At 43.0% G+C, this 21,136-nt stretch overlaps 1 protein-coding gene across 1 annotated transcript; it reads right to left on the minus strand.

Moving 5' to 3' along the window:
• Window positions 1-22: 22 nt before the first annotated feature.
• On the minus strand, window positions 23-20,583 carry nek8 (NIMA-related kinase 8; the record flags this gene model as incomplete). Its single annotated transcript, XM_080844372.1, has 15 exons — window positions 23-51; window positions 1,683-1,841; window positions 2,649-2,801; window positions 4,053-4,216; window positions 5,612-5,762; window positions 6,027-6,144; window positions 6,681-6,757; window positions 10,968-11,115; window positions 12,034-12,221; window positions 18,137-18,216; window positions 18,501-18,709; window positions 18,945-19,076; window positions 19,311-19,543; window positions 19,955-20,160; window positions 20,537-20,583. 15 exons carry the CDS (start codon window positions 20,581-20,583, stop codon window positions 23-25), a joined length of 2,094 nt encoding a protein of 697 aa, XP_080700498.1.
• Window positions 20,584-21,136: the final 553 nt, after the last annotated feature.

Consider the following 21,136-nt stretch of genomic DNA (forward strand, 5'->3'; position numbering starts at 1 on the left):
TGACTCCTCATAATCACAGGGGTCACTTTGGTACCGACTCCTCAAACAGAGCTAGGGAGAGGACGGGAAGAAACAAGGTGAGTTAAGAGCCAACAATCCCACATCATGACACTCCATTAGAGACATTACATCATAAAGGCTGCAACTGCTTTTCATTATTATAGTGAAAGAATGACCCTTTGAATTTCATAATCACTGGGACAGATGAACACACTTTAAAGGGGCAGGGCTGTTGCAAAAGCCAGGGAGGAGGAAACTCTGGTAAAAGCATCACACCTATTTAGCTTTCCTGTCCCGTGGATCTCTCAGAAAGTCAAATCTATGCAGGTCTTTTAAACGGATTACAGAAAAACTGCAAGTCAAATAAAAATGAGAGAGGGATGAGCCGAACTGGATAAATATTTCACTTTGTTACAGCATTGCCCTCAGTCACACACAGCTCTGCACATTCACGTGTCACCAGTCGAACGGATTACAGAGCCATCCTTTCCTGAGATTTTTTTTTCCTGCAGCACTGTAATCTTCCTTTAAACCTGCATCTATTTCAAATGTGGTTGGGATGGAGGGAGGGATGGAGAAGGCGGAGAGTAGGGGGGCAGGCGAGCAGGCCTGATTTTAATCCACCGCTCAGTTCAATACATTCAGTTTTCTAGTTTTATTCACTGATGATGGAACAATGTCCTGAGTGGTGCTGTGCGTGAGCTGGGTGTGTTCTCCTCTCGTGTTTGCCCTTAGAGATAGCAGAGGGACTCAAGCACACGAAACTACATCATCAATTTCTGGTAAACCACTTTGACCCAGGAACATGTATTAAGGATATATGATCCACACGTATGAGACCTATGAGAACAATGACGTTAGGCAGCTAATTCTCAATGTAACACAATGTGACATGCCCAGATACAGCATCTCCCTTTTAATGACGTAGCACTTGCTTAGGATGCCTAAAGCACAAAGGTATTGGATGTTGCGGAGGTGGTTTCTAATTGTCAGGGGAGATTACACCGTATGATGAGGTACCATATCCTGGTTTTACGGTGAGACACGCATCCATTTAATTCAGGGTACTCACTTTCTATCCGCGTCCATTTCTCTATCTCTTTTTTGCTTTTGGATAGGAGCTCACTGCTGCATGCATGGTGCAGCCCCGTTCCCTCCAACCCTTTCTGAGGTCTAACAAGGTAAACGCGACCAGCAGGCTCCTGCTGTTCATTTTTTATTGCCTTGCATCAAATGAAAGAGCCAGGCACACAGGATTGCCTCATAGCCGACTTAATTAGGCAGAGTTTCTCTCAACCCCCTCGGGCTCTGCCGGGGACACAAAGGCAGCTCTAAGACTAAGCACAGTTGCCTGCCCAAATTGGCCTGAATGGGAGGAGAGCTACAAAGAGCACTGACACTAAAAGGGTCAATTACGCACCTCTTTTGTTTGGGGAGGTGTCTCATTTCGTTTGAGCCACTCTTCTAATTTTTTTTTTTTTAAACGAGGTGAGGAACGTCATATGACTTCAGTTCTGGCTGTCGCCAGCCCTAAGAAGGGCCTATTCCTGTGTTGTCATCAGTCATTTTCTTTTTTTATTTCTCTATTTTTGAGAGATCGAAGGATCTGATTACCTGCTTTCTCAAAGATACTGTGTTATTATGCAACAAAGGGAGCAAAGCAAGAATGAGTGAGACATTACGTTTCACCGCCAGGAGGGTGTTGCCATGACAACAAGCCACAGAGGTGATGGTGAATGGATGGGTCTCGTCGAGCTGAACCGCCTTTGGTATCCCAGAATCCTCCTCTTTCCTGCCCAGGCGACCGCGAGCTCCCTTCCCCCAGGTGTAGACCTCCCCGTCTACAAGGAAAACAGAAAATGACTGAGCGAACAGATAAAGAGTACAAAATACAACAGGGGATGACGCCAATATGTTTAAATATGGGGGTTAAACAGGCCTCAATAGTCTTTAGTAGTAGAGAAAACCACATAGCTTTTCTGTTGCTGTCATTAACACAAAGACAAATGCTCCTCTCTCTCTCTTTACCTCTCTTTCACCCTTCACTCCAACTTCTAAAACCCTGACAAATTCAGATGTGACAGATATTTTTGTGTCTGAGCAACACACAACAGATTATAGGGACAAAGTCACAAAGAGGGTCTTCAGAAGGCACAGCGCTGTTTTATAACCCAGCTGGTGGCTGAGCTGCCCTCTGACCTTTGACACCAATGGCACCTTTTACATCATCATTGGAATGTCTGTCCATTGTTCTGTGTAGTAAAAAGGAACCCTCTCTCTATTGATTCCCCTCATGTTCTAAACCCACTGGCTCATTGCTGTCAATATCTTGACATATGGGTGATTTCTGCATAGTGGACAATGGAAAGGTATTATGCCTCCTGTTTGCTTATTATATTGTGGAATGACATTTATTTGACTGAATACACCACTGTGGAAATGGTCAGCACTCTCATGAAACTAAAATCAGCCTTTTTTTTAAATTAACACATTTGAAATACACAGATTTGTCTTTATATCAGTACATGTCGTTCAAGGATGTATGTGGACTCATCTGGGATGCATTGGTTAGTACAGCAAACAAAACCCACAGAAATACAATGTCCTGTACCAAATCCTAGCTTGTCTGTCACAGCAGTAAGTCTTACCAGCTCCGATGGCAACGGTGAACGCATCTCCGCAGGCCGCCTTGGTGATGCCCTGAAGCCCGGGCACCGGGTAAGGAACTCTGCTGCTGCGTCGAGAGCTGTAGCCCAGCTGGCCGTGCTGGTTACTGCCAAACGTCAAACACTGGCCCTTCTCTGCGCACAGGAGGAGGAACAGGATGAGAGGTTTGAGAGAGGATCAGATCTGATGTGTACTCCTAATACTGTGGCGGGATGTGCAGATTTGAGTACCTAAGAAGCTGGAATCATGTTTAATCTAAATATAGCAAAATGCCAAAGTGTTTCTGATTTAGTTATTTACTATACAAATAATAAAACATGGCCTTTGTATCTTTGCCAGACCAAACATAAATATAGATCTCAGTGACAGGTCAGACACAAGGGTTAAGCTGGGCTCAGCCCCAGCACATTCACGCTTCAATGTCATCGAGTGGCTCCTAACCTCACTACATACATCTTCATCAGTGTATATTTTGACAGTTCTTGGTCTTAATCATTCAAACTATGACTAAAGTACATTTTCACCAGTACCATTAGGTCTAATAACTCTAGACTTATTGCAGCAGTTAAAATGTAGTAACTTTTGAATAGTGGATGTTTTGTACTATCAATGGGTTTCCCCAAAAGCCTCCTTGCAAATCAACCCTTCTCTTTTGTCAAACTTAGAGATGGCATGGATGGATGGATGCAAGGTAGGCAGAGCGATAGGTCAGAAACTAGGCAGAACTCATTTTGTTTCATAACTTAACATAACATACCTGTCGATTTTACTAAATGCTGTTTAACAAGATGTAGGCCTACTTGAGATAAGCCAGCTAACTGTTACATTAAGCCATCTTGATGTTAACCTGCCGAGCTAGCTAGCATGGTTCTGGGAACAGCATATCAGAGCAACTCAAATAACACCATGGCTAGGTAATGCAAGATTTGATTTTGGTTTGATCCTATAACATCAATAATGTCTGTGTGCATTTTGACATTGTAGAATGTAAATTAATCCCCTTTTTAAGTAAATATTAAAAAAACTGGTCCATGCGTATCAATTCATTCCTATTGATATTCCCTCCTTCTTTAGTGGTAGCCTAACACCACCACTGATACACAAAAGAGTGCACTTACACTATTGTCAACAGCTGGTCGTTTTGCCCAGGTTCAAAGCAGAGGGCTTTCAGTGCAGATCAGAACCTCTTATAGTCATGTACAGTCTGTCAGATGATGTCAATCATAGGCCTACTCTTAAACGTCTAAAAATTGTTTTTCATTCACTAATGCACACACACACATATGCAGATTCTACATCCATGACAACCCTGAAACCACAGCGCCCCCCTCCCTCACATTACAAATCCCAGTTTAACACTTGGTCACACAGCAATACTGTCTCACCCGTGACTGCAGCAGAATGGGACGTTCCTATATCAATGTCCACAATCTTCTCCACATTCAGAGGAGCTGATTGGATGGGACAGAATGTTTGGACCTCTTCCACCTGATCCTGAGGGAGGGGCTCGTCTGTTCCAACTATTCGGTCTAGCCCCAGCTTGTTGAACCTAGAAAGGGGGAGAGGGGGCACAGTACCTTTAGGAGAAGCCAGTCATAAAAAAAATCTAAAATCTGAAATGAGGTGATGTAGCATCAGTGGACACCCCCTGAAGGCTGATGGTATTATTCTCTTTTTAAAAAGAGAAAGAAAACAAGCTGCTTGCAGTCACAGCAAGAATACCAGACACAAGCTGATGTGAAACGTGGCATCTGAATGCATTATGACAGGCAAATAAGGATCCATTCAAAAGCCATTACTGTCACTACTATCCACATATAAACGGTGTATGGACGATAGATCCGACGTTGCTTTTCGGGCACAATAAGACTGATAGAGAATAATGATGTCCGTACTACTGTATGTTGGCTCAGAACCTGCGAGGTTCACATAGATACAAGTTTAGAGGTCAGTGGTAGTTATTTTGTTTCAAAACAGTTAAAACAGAAAAGCCGACTATTGTGAAATATCAATAGTTTCCATGTCTGTCAGTACAGCAGGTGCCTCTTTATCATTGGGGGGGTTGATGACGGTGGGCTGAGGGGGAGCTTCCCGCTCTGAGAGAAGGCAAAGGAATGTTCAGCAGTGAGATGTGCGTCATGATCAGACAGTGGTCCTGACCGGTGTGGAATCTACCCAGCGTCGTCTCACCTGAGCACCGAACACACACAACATCTACAGCCTTTCTAACACAACACCAAAACACACATTATGCTGACACATGGGTAATTACTCCTTTCATCCAGTACATAAAAAATGCAATTCAACTGCTGTTTAATTGCAAGTCAAATTGACATAGTCGACAACTACATTCTACTGTTCTACTTCAGAAGTGCACACGCTCTCTCTCTTTCTCTGTCTCAGTGGTGAGGCTGGCCTGTAATGAGTTAAGGATTCTGTGTCTGTTAGTCATGCGTACAGAATGCCGTCTGACTGCATGTGAAATCAGGGGAGGAAGAATGTCCCTGGCACGCTTTCTTAATTCACATTAATGCATGCATGACACCGATACTGATGCATCCGGGGGAGAGAGCAGTTTCTGAGGAGGGCAGAGTTAGACATCTCCAGCCAAATAGATTAATGTCACTTTTGTGTGTGAGTGTGAGTCACTGAGAAGGACAGCTTGAGCTAAGCCCCTGGACACAATGGCATTGTGAATCAAACAATACTCTCAAACAACATGCGCTTCATTAATTAATCACAAAAGAAAATGGGATTATACACTCAAGATAGACGTTTTACTTTAGTCAACAAAGTCTGAACGTGAGGAAACAATGCATGGTTTGAAACTTTCTCTGTGTCCTCTCTAGACACCTTTCCTGTTTTTAATCACTCTGCATCACTGCTTACATGAGGATGACCTTGACATGACCCTTGCCATATTGGGGGAGTGCCAAGAGCTCACCTGTTGCTCCCGCAGGAGAGGATCTGCTGCTGGGTGCTAATGATCATGGAGCAGTCCACCCCGCATAGCACGTTCTGGGCCTCGAAGTCAGCCGCCACACTCACCTGCTGTGGGGTATTGTGGGACTCTTGGTTGCCTAGCCCCAGGCGCCCTACAGCAGAGAGTGTCACACAGAGTCACATGGTGCTAAGGGAGGTTACGGTGAAAACAACATTTGGCTGTGGCCAGTGCCTTCTAAGAGTCTTTGTCTTAATTGTGTCACTTCAGATGTCGAATGCCATATGCCCAAGGCCGACATGATGCAACCAAAACAATGACTTTAACTGAAAAGTATCAGTTGGTTCTGGATACAAATTATCAGCCAAATGGCTACAGAAATGAAAAAGAGTGAGTAGATGACCAGAGGGCTTCTCACCATTATCGCCACGGCCCCAAGAGAAAACCTCTCCCTCATTGGTCACGGCCAGAATGTGGGAGGCCCCGCAGGAGACCTGCAACAGTTCGTAGCCCAGCAGGGCCTCCACGATTTTAGGCTGCACAAGGCAGAGAAACACACACACAGAGGCACACGTAAGACTTAGCCAGTCAGATCAGAAGCCTTGCTCTCTCTCTCTGTGCTGTAAGACCATTTCCAGGGTCTTTTTCAGTCTTGCAGGTTACGTTTCGAGACATGCTTTCTAGTCCTAATGCCATTCATAATTAGTTTGAGGATGACTGGACTGACCTGTGCTTAACTGTGCAGCATGATGATGAAAAAGACAACAGAATGTTAAGTAAACAGAAGGTTGTTAATGGTTATGGATTCTGTAGTCTGTATCTAGAACATAATGTCTGTTCTAATGGATCACTTTCCTTTCTGGTAAAATCGTTAAATCATTTTCCAAAAATGTATATGTTATTTAAACAGATATTTAAATATGAATTTCCATACTTTTCTGTGTCTGAAAATGAGGCATTTTAATTTCCCCAGAAATGTGTATGGATCAAACAGAAAGACTCTCTGCTTCATTTATAAAAGGGGACGCTCTATCCTCATAAATGTCACCACAGCCCTTCAGAACCAATTTACCTGCGTCACATCGTTGAAACTACCGTGCCCCAGGCATCCATTGCTGCCACTGCCAAATGTCATGATGATGCCACGGTCTGTTGAATGGAAAAAAATGAAGGGAGATTAGCAAGTCTATTACTGAATGAGCACGGGACACAGATGTGGTCATGTTTATGTATATGAATATTGTGTCAACCAACATAAAATAAACCATTTTAATCCCAAACACAGGATTTAACCAGTAATCTACACTCTAACTATGATAAATGACGTAAGGAAATGGGCAGCAGAGGGATGATCATGGAGGTATTTAATCCCACGTTATTTAGAAGAGGATCAAATATAGGAGAAGGTGTAGCACTATGATTCAAAGTCAGTGCTGAAGTAAAGGGGTTTGGTCAAGATACAACTGTGTACAAATATTAAAGACCTAAACACCTAAAAATTCTTTCCCATACCGGGAGTCGAACCCGGGCCGCCTGGGTGAAAACCAGGAATCCTAACCGCTAGACCATATGGGAGAGGCTACCAATGTGGCTGGAAAAAGAAGACACATTCATGTGAGCACTTCTGTGTGACAACTAGAAGAATTAAACCAGAGTTATAGACCAGCTTGTTCATAGTAAATGCATTCAATGACTTTCTGACAGTTGACTTTACAAGCTCCACAGCTGTATCAGTGAGATTCACACAGCACTTTGTAAAAACAAAAAGGAGTATTCCGAACCAGCCAGGACTCGAACCTGGAATCTTCTGCTCCGTAGGCAGACGCGTTATCCATTGCGCCACTGGTCCAGGCCTCTAGCATATACAATAGAACACTACAGGAAGGCCAAGAGAGCAGTGGTTGGCTACACAAACAAAGCCACAGAAGCAGCATGTTGTGGTTGTGTTTGCACTTTAGTCAGAGTTTGTCGGTGCTGCACTGACAAACTTTACAGATGTTTCCTTCATTGAAGTACAAAACTCGTATATAAAAAAACTGCCGAGCTTCACAAGCTCCACAGCTGTATCAGTGAGATTCACACAGTACTTTGTAAAAACAAAAAGGAGTATTCCGAACCAGCCAGGACTCGAACCTGGAATCTTCTGCTCCGTAGGCAGACGCGTTATCCATTGCGCCACTGGTCCAGGCCTCTAGAACACATAATAGAACCCTAAACGAAGGCCAGGAGAGCAGTGGTTGGCTACACAAACAAAGCCACAGAAGCAGCATGATGCGATTGTGTTTGCACTTTAGTCAGAGTTTGTCGGTGCTGCACTGACAAACTTCACAGATGTTTTCTTCATTGAAGTACAAAACTCGTATATACAAAATCTGCCGTGACCCGGATTCGAACCAGAGTTGCTGCGGCCACAACACAGAGTACTAACCACTATATGATCACGGCCTGGCACTGTGGTTGTGTTTGCTCTTTAGTCAGAGTTTGACAGTGTTGCACTGACAAACTTCACAGATGTTTCCTACATTGAAGGACAAAACTCGTATATACAAAACCTGCCGAGACCCAGATTCGAACCGGGGTTGCTGCGGCCACAACGCAGAGTACTAACCACTATACGATCTCGGCCTGCCACTGTGGTTGCATTTGCACTATCGTCAGAGTTTGACATTGTTGCACTGACAAACTTTACAGCTGTTTCCTACATTGAAGGACAAAACTCCTAATACAAAACCTGCCGAGACCCGGATTCGAACCGGGGTTGCTGCGGCCACAACGCAGAGTACTAACCACTATACGATCTCGGCCTGCCACTGTGGTTGTGTTTGCACTTTCGTCAGAGTTTGACAGTGTTGCACTGACAAACTTCACAGCTGTTTCCTACGTTGAAGGACAAAACTCGTCTATACAAAACCTGCCGAGACCCGGATTCGAACCGGGGTTGCTGCGGCCACAACGCAGAGTACTAACCACTATACGATCTCGGCCTGCCACTGTGGTTACATTTGCACTATCGTCAGAGTTTGACAGTGTTGCACTGACAAACTTCACAGCTGTTTCCTACATTGAAGGACAAAACTCCTAATACAAAACCTGCCGAGACCCGGATTCGAACCGGGGTTGCTGCGGCCACAACGCAGAGTACTAACCACTATACGATCTCGGCCTGCCACTGTGGTTGTGTTTGCACTTTCGTCAGAGTTTGACAGTGTTGCACTGACAAACTTCACAGCTGTTTCCTACATTGAAGGACAAAACTCGTCTATACAAAACCTGCCGAGACCCGGATTCGAACCGGGGTTGCTGCGGCCACAACGCAGAGTACTAACCACTATACGATCTCGGCCTGCCACTCGGTTGTGCACTTTCTTCAGAGTTTGACAGTGTTGTGTCAAGCTAAAAAGGCACCGGATGCCTAAAAGAGCCCGGGTGATGTAATGTTGACTTTCGAACGACTCTTGAGTGACAGTTGCTATGCCAACGCCAATACGTCACCCGAGCTCTTTATCGCTCATAACGCGATTTACTTCAGAGCATATTGCATTGAACTTCGCTACCTGAGACCGGTTTGCTTGTATTTTACCTACAATAAACCAACCAAAACAACCATGTACTTGATGTTTGACTTTGGTAGGAAAGTTGTTGATTCGCTAGTTTATATAAATCAAATGTATGTATCAAAGTAAGCACATTCCATCAGCTAGCTAGCTCGTGCTAGTGTAACGAGCTATCTTGTTAGCTTGAAGCTATTCATCTGTTGTTGTGCTTAAATTAAGAAACTCCTTAATGTGTTGTGATTTTAAGACATATCTGACGGCACCCACAATTACATTTGAACAAAACAGGGCATTGTTTGCACAACATTTTACTAAAGAACAACGGGGGATTGCTAGCTTTGATATGCTAGCGGACATTGCTAACTTACAGAATACCATCAGGCAGGTGTAGCTAAAACTTTTTAGTCGCTTAATATTGTGCCTAAACGGACACTATGTACCCCGACACTTTTTGGCTATCAGTCAGAGAGTCTCAAGAGTTGTTCGAAAGCCATCAGCTACTTTTTAGTCGCTTAATATTGTCGCACAAAAGGAGGAATTGCTATTAGCATTATAGATGCTAGCGGCAAAACCAGTTGATGAGTGCTTACTTACAAAAGACCGGCAACCGGCAGCTAATGCTAACGTTGGCATAGAAACTGTCACTCAAGAGTCAACATTACGTCACCCGGGCTCTTTTAGGCATCCGGTGCCTTCTTAGCTTGACAGTTGCACTGACAAACTTTACAGCTGTTTCCTACATTGAAGGACAAAACTCGTCTATACAAAACCTGCCGAGACCCGGATTCGAACCGGGGTTGCTGCGGCCACAACGCAGAGTACTAACCACTATACGATCTCGGCCTGCCACTGTGGTTGTGTTTGCACTTTCGTCAGAGTTTGACAGTGTTGCACTGACAAACTTCACAGCTGTTTACTACATTGAAGGACAAAACTCGTCTATACAAAACCTGCCGAGACCCGGATTCGAACCGGGGTTGCTGCGGCCACAACGCAGAGTACTAACCACTATACGATCTCGGCCTGCCACTATGGTTGTGTTTGCACTTTCGTCAGAGTTTGACAGTGTTGCACTGACAAACTTTACAGCTGTTTCCTACATTGAAGGACAAAACTCGTCTATACAAAACCTGCCGAGACCCGGATTCGAACCGGGGTTGCTGCGGCCACAACGCAGAGTACTAACCACTATACGATCTCGGCCTGCCACTGCGGTTGTGTTTGCACCTTCGTCAGAGTTTGACAGTGTTGCACTGACAAACTTCACAGCTGTTTCCTACATTGAAGGACAAAACTCGTCTATACAAAACCTGCCGAGACCCGGATTCGAACCGGGGTTGCTGCGGCCACAACGCAGAGTACTAACCACTATACGATCTCGGCCTGCCACTGTGGGGGACAGTCACTCAGGTCCCAGTGTGGTACCAAACACTATCTCTGTGGAGCAGTTTTACTGGTAGTGCCTAACTTTGTCGTTTCTCTATTTTTTATTTCAAACACAATTCAGCAAAAAGACATTTCAGCAAAGCTAACAAGGGGGAAATGCGTAAAGTGAGGTATCTAATTTTTATGATGAGAATTAAAAAAATGTAATTCAATATTTTGTTATATAATTAATTTTGCTATTGTTGAACCATCCAATATTGTATAATCCCACTCATCTCTTTCCTCAATCTGGAACCCCCTTTACTGAGTCTTCTATAACAACTTTTTCCTTTATCTACGTAGTACTTTGTAGTACATTGCCTTTGTTTTATGGGCTTTCTAACACTTTGACACCAAGGGTAGAGTGAGAAATATCGCACCGGTCAGACAGGCAGTGAAGAGGTCTCCACAGGACGCAGATTTGATGGTGACACCAGACTGGCCCTCCAGGAAGCGAGAGATGAACATCGGCTGCATGTGATCCACGGAACCAGGCAGGCTGGGCTCACCTAACCCCAGAGAGGGGGACTGCCAGCGGACACAATGCAAGTTTAACAAAATGCTAAATTACATTATACTGATCTGCTTGACAAAAACACACCAAATGTTGGTACAAATGTAACTTCATTATTACAAAGGTGTTAAATTTCATGTTCTAGCGGTAAAGGGGGTCTCACAGTACAGCCTGATCTAGTCTTCCTCACGTGGTTATTCCTAAAATCTAAACGACTTAACTAGCATTAACAATGAACATCGGCCCAAGTCCTGTTTTCCATAGATATCATGACATGCTTTTCAATAATGCCACTGCCTAGAATGGTGTAAAGTGAAATAAAACCACTGCCTTAAAGGGTGTATAGTGAATTAAAACCACTGCCTAGAATGGTGTATAGTGAAATGAATGGTGTAAAGTGACATGAATGGTGTACAGTGAAATGAATAGTGTATAGTGAAATGAATGGTGTGTAGTGACATGAATTGTGTACAGTGACATGAATGGTGTATAGTGAAATTAATGGTATACAGTGACATGAATGACATGTGTGAAGTTGGCCCCCTGTATCATTCAAACTATTAAAATAGTACTGCTGTTCCTTTGTGCTAGGTTTGTGCTGGTTATCAAATATTTATTTTAACAACACAAACCAGCACAAATGTAGCACAAACGATAGGGAGATTTAAAAGTGGACGGCTGAGTGACTTCACAGGCCAGAAAATTTAATTTTGAATTACTCAAAATCCTTAATAGCACAAACGATACTGTTTACGGCACTAACCAGCACAAACCTAGCACAATCATACAGCAGTGCTATTTTAATAGTTTGAAAGATACGGGGGGGCAACTTCACACAGGTACATGAATGGTGTATAGTGACAAGAATGGTGTATAGTGACATGAATGGTGTATGACATGATTGGTGTATAGTGACATGTCCTGGCACTGACCTCCCAGGTGAGGAGGCGGCCAGATTTAGTGACTCCCATCTTCTGGGTGCGGCCCAGGGACACCTCCAGGACCTCAGTGTTAAGCATGGGCAGCCGGAGCGGAGAGGAGATGCCACTGCCCCACGTGTACACTGATGACTGTGGAAGAGAGTGCATCATCTTACTGGGGCCAAGGCCTGTGAGGCCATCTGCAGAAAAGGAGAGCGCAGGAAAGTGAGAGAGAAAGAGAGATGCCATTATTGGTTTCAGAGGGTGAGGCACAGGTTTAAACAGTAGTCAGAACTATGACAGTAAATCAGTTTTCCCACTTCACTATATTTATTCATTTAGCATATCATTTCCTCAAAAATTACTTAGAGTATGTGTAAGGTATACATTTAATTAGGGATGCACCGACAAAACCGATACGAGTATGAGTATTTTTATACTTGCCGATACAAACCGATACGAGTATGAGTATTTTTATACTTGCCGATACCGATACTTCTTAGATTTGTTCTCCATGAAAGTGCAATTGATTTGGAGGCAGATTTTATTTTATCCTCTGCAGATTATGTGAAGCCTATTTACAAAATTAACAGAAGGCTATCCCAAGCCAAAAATAAACAGAGCTTTTTTGGTTTTATCAACAAAAAAAAGCCTTTAAAGAGTCAATATCATCACATTAGACAAAATGCAGATATAACCAGATAAAGGCCATTCAATTTGCTGCGGTTAACAACAGTCTGCTTAACAAAAAGTGAACAAAACTATTACTGGATAAGCACATTTCAGTTACAAAAGGATCAAAAGAGTCTCCTGCTCAAGTACACAAACAATCACTTAACCTGCTATGTGGCACTACAAGTCTTTCTCTCTACCTCTCTCTCTGTCTGCTTGTTTTTTTCTTTTGCAAGACCTCAGTAAAGATTGGTTGCTTTGGTCTTGCGCCACTAGCATTAGTGAACTTTGTGTATACTATGGTGCGTTTTCAGATGTTAAATCAAATTGCTTGTGTTAAACGAGCCTTTCCTTTCCGCCCCTGAAACCGTAGAAGTGCAGATCCTACACTGTGCCTCCTGTCGTCGTCATTTATCTTACAATGAGCCCAAATAGCCGTTAAGGCAGCACAACGGAATTGCTAGTCGCTAAGGTGATGCTAGCGGCTAAATTTAGCGAAACCTGTTGACATTTACCTACTTTGACACTATGACAAACTTTCCTAACACAGTCAAACATCAAGCAAGTGCAACACAAGACAAAACAAGACGGCAAATAAGCTACTTACTAGAGTAAGAAGTGGAGCGCGTAGCGAGCCTGGGTGCCATCCGTTTTGTATGCGCTCCACTGAACAAACTGTCTGGGATCGCTCCACCCGGTTTGGTCTGGTTATGATGTCACGTAGCTAATGAGCTGAACCATGTGGCCAACCAACTGCCGGCAAGTTTCTTGCATACGAGAGGCACAAGTTGATAAATTAAACTCTTTCCAAAACCAGTTGGTAGCAAGGCGAAAACGTCTTTCCCGGAAAGAACAGCTTTCAGTGCCTCATTTTGTGGTTTTAGCTCTGAAATTCCGTCTAAATTAGTGAGAACAGACGGCCATGTTTATGATAACGAGAAGGAAGGGACCAATCAGCGCTCGGTCATATTCTGAACGAATATCCAAATTCCAAACCAAAGCGATCCCAGACCGTTTGTTCAGCGAGAAGGCAGCAATCAGTGGAGTGCATACAAAACGGATGGCACCCAGGCTATGAAGTGTTATTTGGAGACAAGGATGAGGACTTAGATATAAGATTCAACTCAACTGTACTTCAGGTTACCTTAGGTTACATTACACACACGGTATAACTACGCTGCTCATAAGGTGACGTATCACTCCGCATAGCTGTACTATAGTACCATTAACATATCACAACATCCCCCCTGTTTAGATAGATAATCAGGAAAATACATCAACGCTATGTATTATCCATGCTTTAAGAAATAACTAAGTTCAGCACTTATCAAAGATGAATTATCATTAACTGTAAAACGTATCATGGAAATTATTTCAGTCCATTAACACCCGTATCTCATTCTGATTTGTCAAACAGTATTTTTTTTCAACATTGAACATAAACATCACATGACAATAAAGGTTTTTTTTATTTTTTTTAACTCGCTGTTATGCATAGTTCTTATAGCGAGCTGGTTTGACTATAGCCCTTCCTAGTCTTGTACGCATTGGCTGAGGGCTTTTGGGGTCTGGTGGTTTGGCTTCAGTTCCACAGCATCTTGCCCAGTGTCATTTTGCACCACTCACCTTTTGCATTCGTCATTGTATTCAGGACACTGACGCGGTTTATGGTTTGTGCCACAATTCTGGCATGTTCGCCCCCTTTGTATTGCATGCACTTTTTCAGAGTTAGAAAGTCCAAGCTGGTTAAGCTGTTGGTTCCCTGCTGATAATGCTTCATATCTCCGTCCTTCTTTTAAGACATTAGCCAGGGAGTAACCTTGAGGTTTCCCGTTAGGTAATTCCTCAGTGCATCGTGTGGCGTGCTAGCAATGATGAGCTCGATGATACGTTCATTTAGCTCCCCCTCAGTGAACTGGCATTTCAGTGCTAAAGTTCTAGCTCTAATCACAAAGTCATCGATACTTTCATCCTGTCTTTGTCTGTATTGCATAAGATGGAGTCTGTGTATCCTAAAGTTCACATTAAGTTTAAGCTGGTCTTCGAAAAAAGTCCATAAACTGTCAAGTTTTTTCATGTCATCATCGCTCAGTCCACTAGCATTCAATCTTTTTAGCCCTTCATCTCATATGCCACGGCAGATTTTCCTAGCCTGTTTATCTTCATCTCCTATTTCCTCGTCATCTAGGTAGAGACACATTTTCTGTCTGAACAGTGATATAGCCTCACTTAGATCTGGGTCGGACCAGTTCATCGTCGGAAGATGCGATGCCATTTCGTCTTTAGTTTTGGTAGTTAATAGACGTCTGTACTCACTTAGCTTGCTCCCGCTAGCCGCTTAGCTTGCCTGTAGCTTTCTCACTCACCACGTCTGGCATAGAAAAATTATCTTCGGACAACTCGTATGAGACTCACGTCGGCATAGAGCGATCTTGGAGTAGATTTCAGAGGCAATCCATTACCGCTGCCACCATGAGTGAAGTGTTATTTGAAGAATAGGATGAGGACTTAGATACAAAATTCAACTCAACTTTACTTCAGGTACCTACCTTAGGTATCATTAACTACACTGCTCATGCGGTGACGTATCACTCCGCATAGCTGTACTATAGTACCATTAACATATCACTACAGGCTAGAGAGTGGTAGGACAACAAATCACATTTTGTGTCTGCATAGCGCGACCAGTTTTATGTAGTGAAATACTGTTAAGTGGTATCGGCAGTGTTGGGAAAGTTCACTTTACATGAAGTAGTTCAGTTCATAGTTCACATTGTTCATCGTTCAAAATGTTTAACTTAGTTCACAGCTCCAAAAAATGAACTAGTTCAGTTATTTTTTTCAATATATGCGAGCTATAATTTTTCTAAAATCTCTACGTCTGTCTGCAATACCGCTCTCGGCCTCTACGCAACTTCGGCGCTCTCACTCTTGCCAGGCATAGACAGTAGTAGCCAGTGGCGGACCTAGTCATTTGGGGGCCTAAGGCGAACATAGCCAGGGGCCCTCTTCATCCGTCCTTTTAATGCAAAAAAAAAAGGGCCACCTCAAAGCAGGGGCGGACTGGGGGAAAAAAGTGGCCCGGGAGTTGTCTGTCAGAGCGGCCCACTTAATATACGGCGCGTTGCCCACTCAATGTATGCAAAATACCCATACACTTAACATAATTTTGGATGATTACAAAGAAATAACATTATATATGTTTTTTAATAACATTTGGATCCACAAATTTGCCTGGATGGACACATGGAATAAAATGATACTGGCTATTGTAACACTCCAAGGTAGGTATAGTTTGCTAGATGAATATGCTTAACTCTGGGCTAGTATCAGATGGTTATATGTATAACTACAGAGCATTTAGGAATAAATGTCAGCAGAGAAGGAGTACACAATTTTTTTGATAATGATTAGGGCGACCTACATTAAGCAATATCAATTTTTTTGTAGGCTGATTAACTCATACAGCAATACCTTTTTGTACACATGGAATAAAATGATACTGGCTATTGTAACACTCCAAGGTAGGTATAGTTTGCTAGATGAATATGCTTAACTCTGGGCTAGTATCAGATGGTTATATGTATAACTACAGAGCCTTTAGGAATAAATGTCAGCAGAGAAAGAGTACACAATTTTTTTGATAATGATTAGGGCGACCTACATTAAGCAATATCATTTTTTTTGTAGGCTGATTAACTCATACAGCAATACCTTTTTGTATAGTAGATGGCAGCACACAATCAAAATATTTCCCCTCTACCCACATAGCTACAGTAGCTAGTTATATGGAAGAAAGTTGCATTCAGGAGCCTTCATAAGCAAACATGATTTGGCTCCACATTAAATTATCCCACTTTTTCATTATCCACATGTCTCAAATGTTGTATGATGCAACATAGCTTTACAGGACACATAAAATATGTCCAGTAACAACGTAAAGAAGGGGGCAACATATAAGTCAAAACCAACAATATTTATTGACTGATCTCGAAAGTATTGGCTTACAAAAGCTAAATAAGTCTTCACAAAGAAAATAACTCAGTGTTAGGGCAAAAAGCGAACATTCACACTGTACAACCTATGAAAAGTGACAGTGGTAGCCTACAAATAAAGGAATACAGACCGCGTTAGCCACTTCACAGCGTGCTAGCCATGATTTTCTTTCGTTCCAATTCTTGGATTTAGGATTCCACCCTTTGTAGAAACCTGTTGAATCGATACATTTGGTGTAGGAAGTCCTAATTGTTTTGTTGTCAATTTATCTTAATTAGTACGCCGACTTAAAATGAGTTTCTTTCAAGGAGTGACTCCAGTTGTTGCACTGAATGTTAGACATCTTGACAGAATATGCCATGACCGTTTTGATAAAACACATACGTCCTTATACTTATGACGAAAAAATGGAGCATGGCGAGCCCTCCCGGAAGCCATGGAAAATGCATTGAGAGCCCTCTTTTATGAAAGAGAATGGATTTAACATTAGAGTAAGAGAGATCTGGGGCGATTTCCATTTAGCCCCAAATAGGGACGCCGCCTTCTGAATCACAACTGTTGCGTGACTGTTGCCTGATTCGACATTTGGTAATTTCCGACAGAGAAAAAAAATCTCCTTTTCCTGAAGGCAGTTCGTCGCCACAATCGCCCTTAAGGTCCGCCGCCACTGGTTTGAACTTTATTGTAGAAATGAACAGAACAGAACATACGATGGGGTGTAAACATCAGTGGTAATGGTAGTGTTGCATGCTGGGTGTGTGATTATGTGTGTGTGTGTGTGTAGGGTTGTTAAAGGTGTCTACGAGCGAGACACGCAAGTATTAGGCTAGAGTGATTGACATTTAATAACAAATAAACATAGTAAGACTGACGGACGAGATTAGATTAGTAAAGAAAATAGTAACCATGAGTGTGAATACAGGTCACTAGGAGTAGTATAAATAGCAGACAGTGATTCCTATTGGTTATCATTAGGTATATAATGTATTCTGTGAAGCAAGGAAGACTGTCGCGACCGACGACATCTGCGGGAGTGCCGGTTGGTTATAGACTTGGGCCATCTCATCGGCCCATCGGTGCCTGGGTGGGCAACGCGTCGGGGGCTTTCTGCTGGGTGGGGGCCTAAGGCAGTTGCCTAGTTCGCCTCTATGGTAGGTCCGCCACTGGTAGTAGCACACGCACGCTGGATAAAGGACTGCTATTGTTCAGAAGCAACACTGGGTATTGGTTTTTGGTATTGGCAACTCAAAAAACGGGTACGAGTATTTTAACGAAGTATCAACCTGATACCCAATACTTGTATCGGTGCATCCCTACATTTAATTAGTATGTAAAATCAGGGGCAGGCAGTTGCATGACCATTCCTTTCAGGTCTTGTCTGTAGTTTTTTGTTCTTAAGAATTGTTGTAAAACATTCTAGGAAATAAAGTTCTAAATCATCACTCACCCCGCGTTCGTGTGCCAGCCACACGCCCCCCTGGTCTGCCGTGAGCACCTGGCTGAACAGTAGACAGCTGCTTCTCGATCCTGTGATTACAACAATAATCATTCAGAAGATACTTTTACCCAAAGCGACATACGTACAGTATTGTGCAGATTATTATCAGAATGTATCAATCCCTTGACCCTGTTGTTGTTAGTCCTTTGCTCTACCAGTTGAACCAAAGGAAAATGGAAGGACACCAGGGTCAGAGCCACTTACTAACTTTCAGTCCCACTCACTTACTCTGCGTAATTGATTGTTACTATTTCTCAGCTGCACCTCGCAGGTTGCTGTCGCAACCGCACGGTGGCCATGGAGACATCCTCACCTGCGCATTTTCACATTGCCAACATCGGTGTGGAGGTTGAGCAGCGGCCGAATGCAGATGGGGTGGGCCATGATCTCGTTGAGCTGCGGCCGCTTGGACGGGTCCAAGTTCAGCATGTTGAGGATGAGCTGCCGGAGCTCAGGGCTGTAGCGGTCTGATATCGGGGCAAAAGTCCCACTCATGATCTTCAGAACTAGGGCAGGCAGGTTCTGCAGACAGAAAAAAGTGAACATGTTAACATATATGGGAGTTGAAAAGCAGGCCTGAGTGTAATTATAGAGCATGCCGTCTCTTTTTAAAAAGTGGTTAATGAAGTTAGAATGCCTCCCGTCTTCATGTAGGATGTGAGTTTCATGTCTTATTTGTGATTCAAATGTCCAATTGTTTAACCAAAGCTGTCATGGCTAGGCTAGTAAATTGGCTAGTAACAGAGGTGTTTCTTACCGCTGCCTCAAAAGCTCTCTTGAGGCTGGCCAATTCATAAAGGACACAGCCCAGGGCCCAGATGTCACTCTTTTGGTTGTAAGGCTTTCCCTCACACAGCTCGGGAGATATATAGCATGGCGTCCCCACCACCTATGAAAAAAGAGTCATTAAATATGAAAGCAAAGTATATCAACAGAAACCGGAAAATGTCAAATGATGAATTATACTGGTCAAAAGAATGCAGTTAGTCGTTGAACAAGTCTAGTATGTGTAGCCTATGTTGAAGAAAAACATCTTGCGGATGCTGTATCAGACAAGAGAGTGTTATAAATGCAAATGCTCATGCTATAGTGCTATAGAATTATATGAGCTTTGATCACTCACAGTGTAAGCCTTGCTCTTGCTAACAAGGATTTTGGAGATCCCGAAGTCCCCAATTTTGACGATCATCTGGTGTTTGTCCAGCAGGATGTTTTGGGTCTTCAGGTCCCTGTGCAGAATGAGTTTGTTGTGCACATGGTAGAGAGCCAGCAAGATCTGCACAAAGAAGTGCAGGATGGTGTCCTCGTCCAACAGGGAGTTGCAGCGTTTCTGGATGTAATCAGCTAATGTCCCACCTACACTCAAAACAGACAAACAACAGACACTGAGAGATTGGTACTGACTGACTGACTAACAGACAGACATACATAGTCATGTCATACATGTCAATTTGGCATATGCCAAACTATCCCTGCTTGTTACAAAGTACTCCACAACCCAAAACGTTATTACAGCAGCTGTAACTGACACTGGGAAGTCTCAATTAGCTTAGCGGCTTAGCTTGATTGTGAGCTACAGGATAGTATGGCTGTTGCATGATGTGCTTAATACTCTCATCTGTTTTCAAAAGGATATTTGTTTACATTTTCCCACAGGACAACTCCAATAACACTGCGCTATGGAAAGGACTCTTGGCAAAATGAGGAAGCATTATGTGGCATTGTGCGATATCCAACATTGTAATTCAATGAAGATGGATAAACTACCTGGCGCATATTCCATTGCTATCATGAGCGCCTTGTCTTCCAGGAAATTCTCATAGTACTCAATGATGTTAGGGTGGTTGAGTAATTTGAGAACTTGGCACTCGTTCTGAGCGGCCAGACGTTCGTCCCGCGTCATCTGCTCAACTGGAATCTCCTTCAGGATTACAAGGGCCCCATCACTACGACGCCGACAAAGGTGTACTATTCTGTCCAGGATTGAAGAGGGTGTGTGAAAGGGAACATTGTAGAAAATCACAAGAATGAGCTAGGAAGAGAAAGACGTTATGAGCTGAGCAAATGCATTAATGTGTCACTTGTATCGACGTTGCAGCGCGGAACAACAAGTTACTACCATGTTTGATGAATTCGCGGACAAATTGATATTTCTAGTTCTGATATGCTACATTGTAACACCAATGTTCTAAAATGCCACGTCTGTCATTGCCACTGCATGCTGCAGAACCATACCAAAAACTTTCAGTAAACTTTTTTTTCTCTTCTCACAGGGGAGAAAAAAACACATATGTAGCATGCTCTTTACATGTATCATGTGTAAATGGGAATCATTTAGATTTAAATTACCCAAATGCGCCTCGTCCAACTACTTTAATTTTTTCGTACTTCTCCATCGTCTGCAGTCAATAGGGAAATCTCGGCTGTATCTAGGCAACACTTCCTCTGCTCCTACAGGAAACACAGAGGGACAATTGTAAACGCGAAAAATCTCAGTTTGTCTGCAGTACGTACAGAGTGGTGAAAACACAATGTATGCTTCAGAAATACCGGTAATCCCGTTTTGGAAAAAATACAATGCGCCTATTTTTAATAGACAAAATGTCACTGAATGTTTGGGATTCTACTCTTTTCTATTTAAGGAAATGTCACAGGATATTCTTCCCTTCAATACTTTTCTAGAATTTTTCTTTGCTTGTTCTCTCAAACTCACGCACACATACACCAAAGCCCTTTGGTCCAATAACCAAATGACACCAGCGGTATTGCTGTAATAAGCACTGTATGAGTAGCCTATAATGTCGGCGTAACTAGCCTAATACTCGTTCCCTAATCTCAAAGGCATTCCTTATGTTTCTGTAAAATATTGCCCAGATGAATGTTTTCAAAGACAGACACATATGACCCCCCCCCCCCCCCCCTTTGAAACCACCATCATCAAGATGAAAA

The sequence above is a fragment of the Sprattus sprattus genome, assembly GCF_963457725.1.
Source record: "Sprattus sprattus genome assembly, chromosome: 9".
Taxonomy (NCBI): domain Eukaryota; kingdom Metazoa; phylum Chordata; class Actinopteri; order Clupeiformes; family Clupeidae; genus Sprattus; species Sprattus sprattus.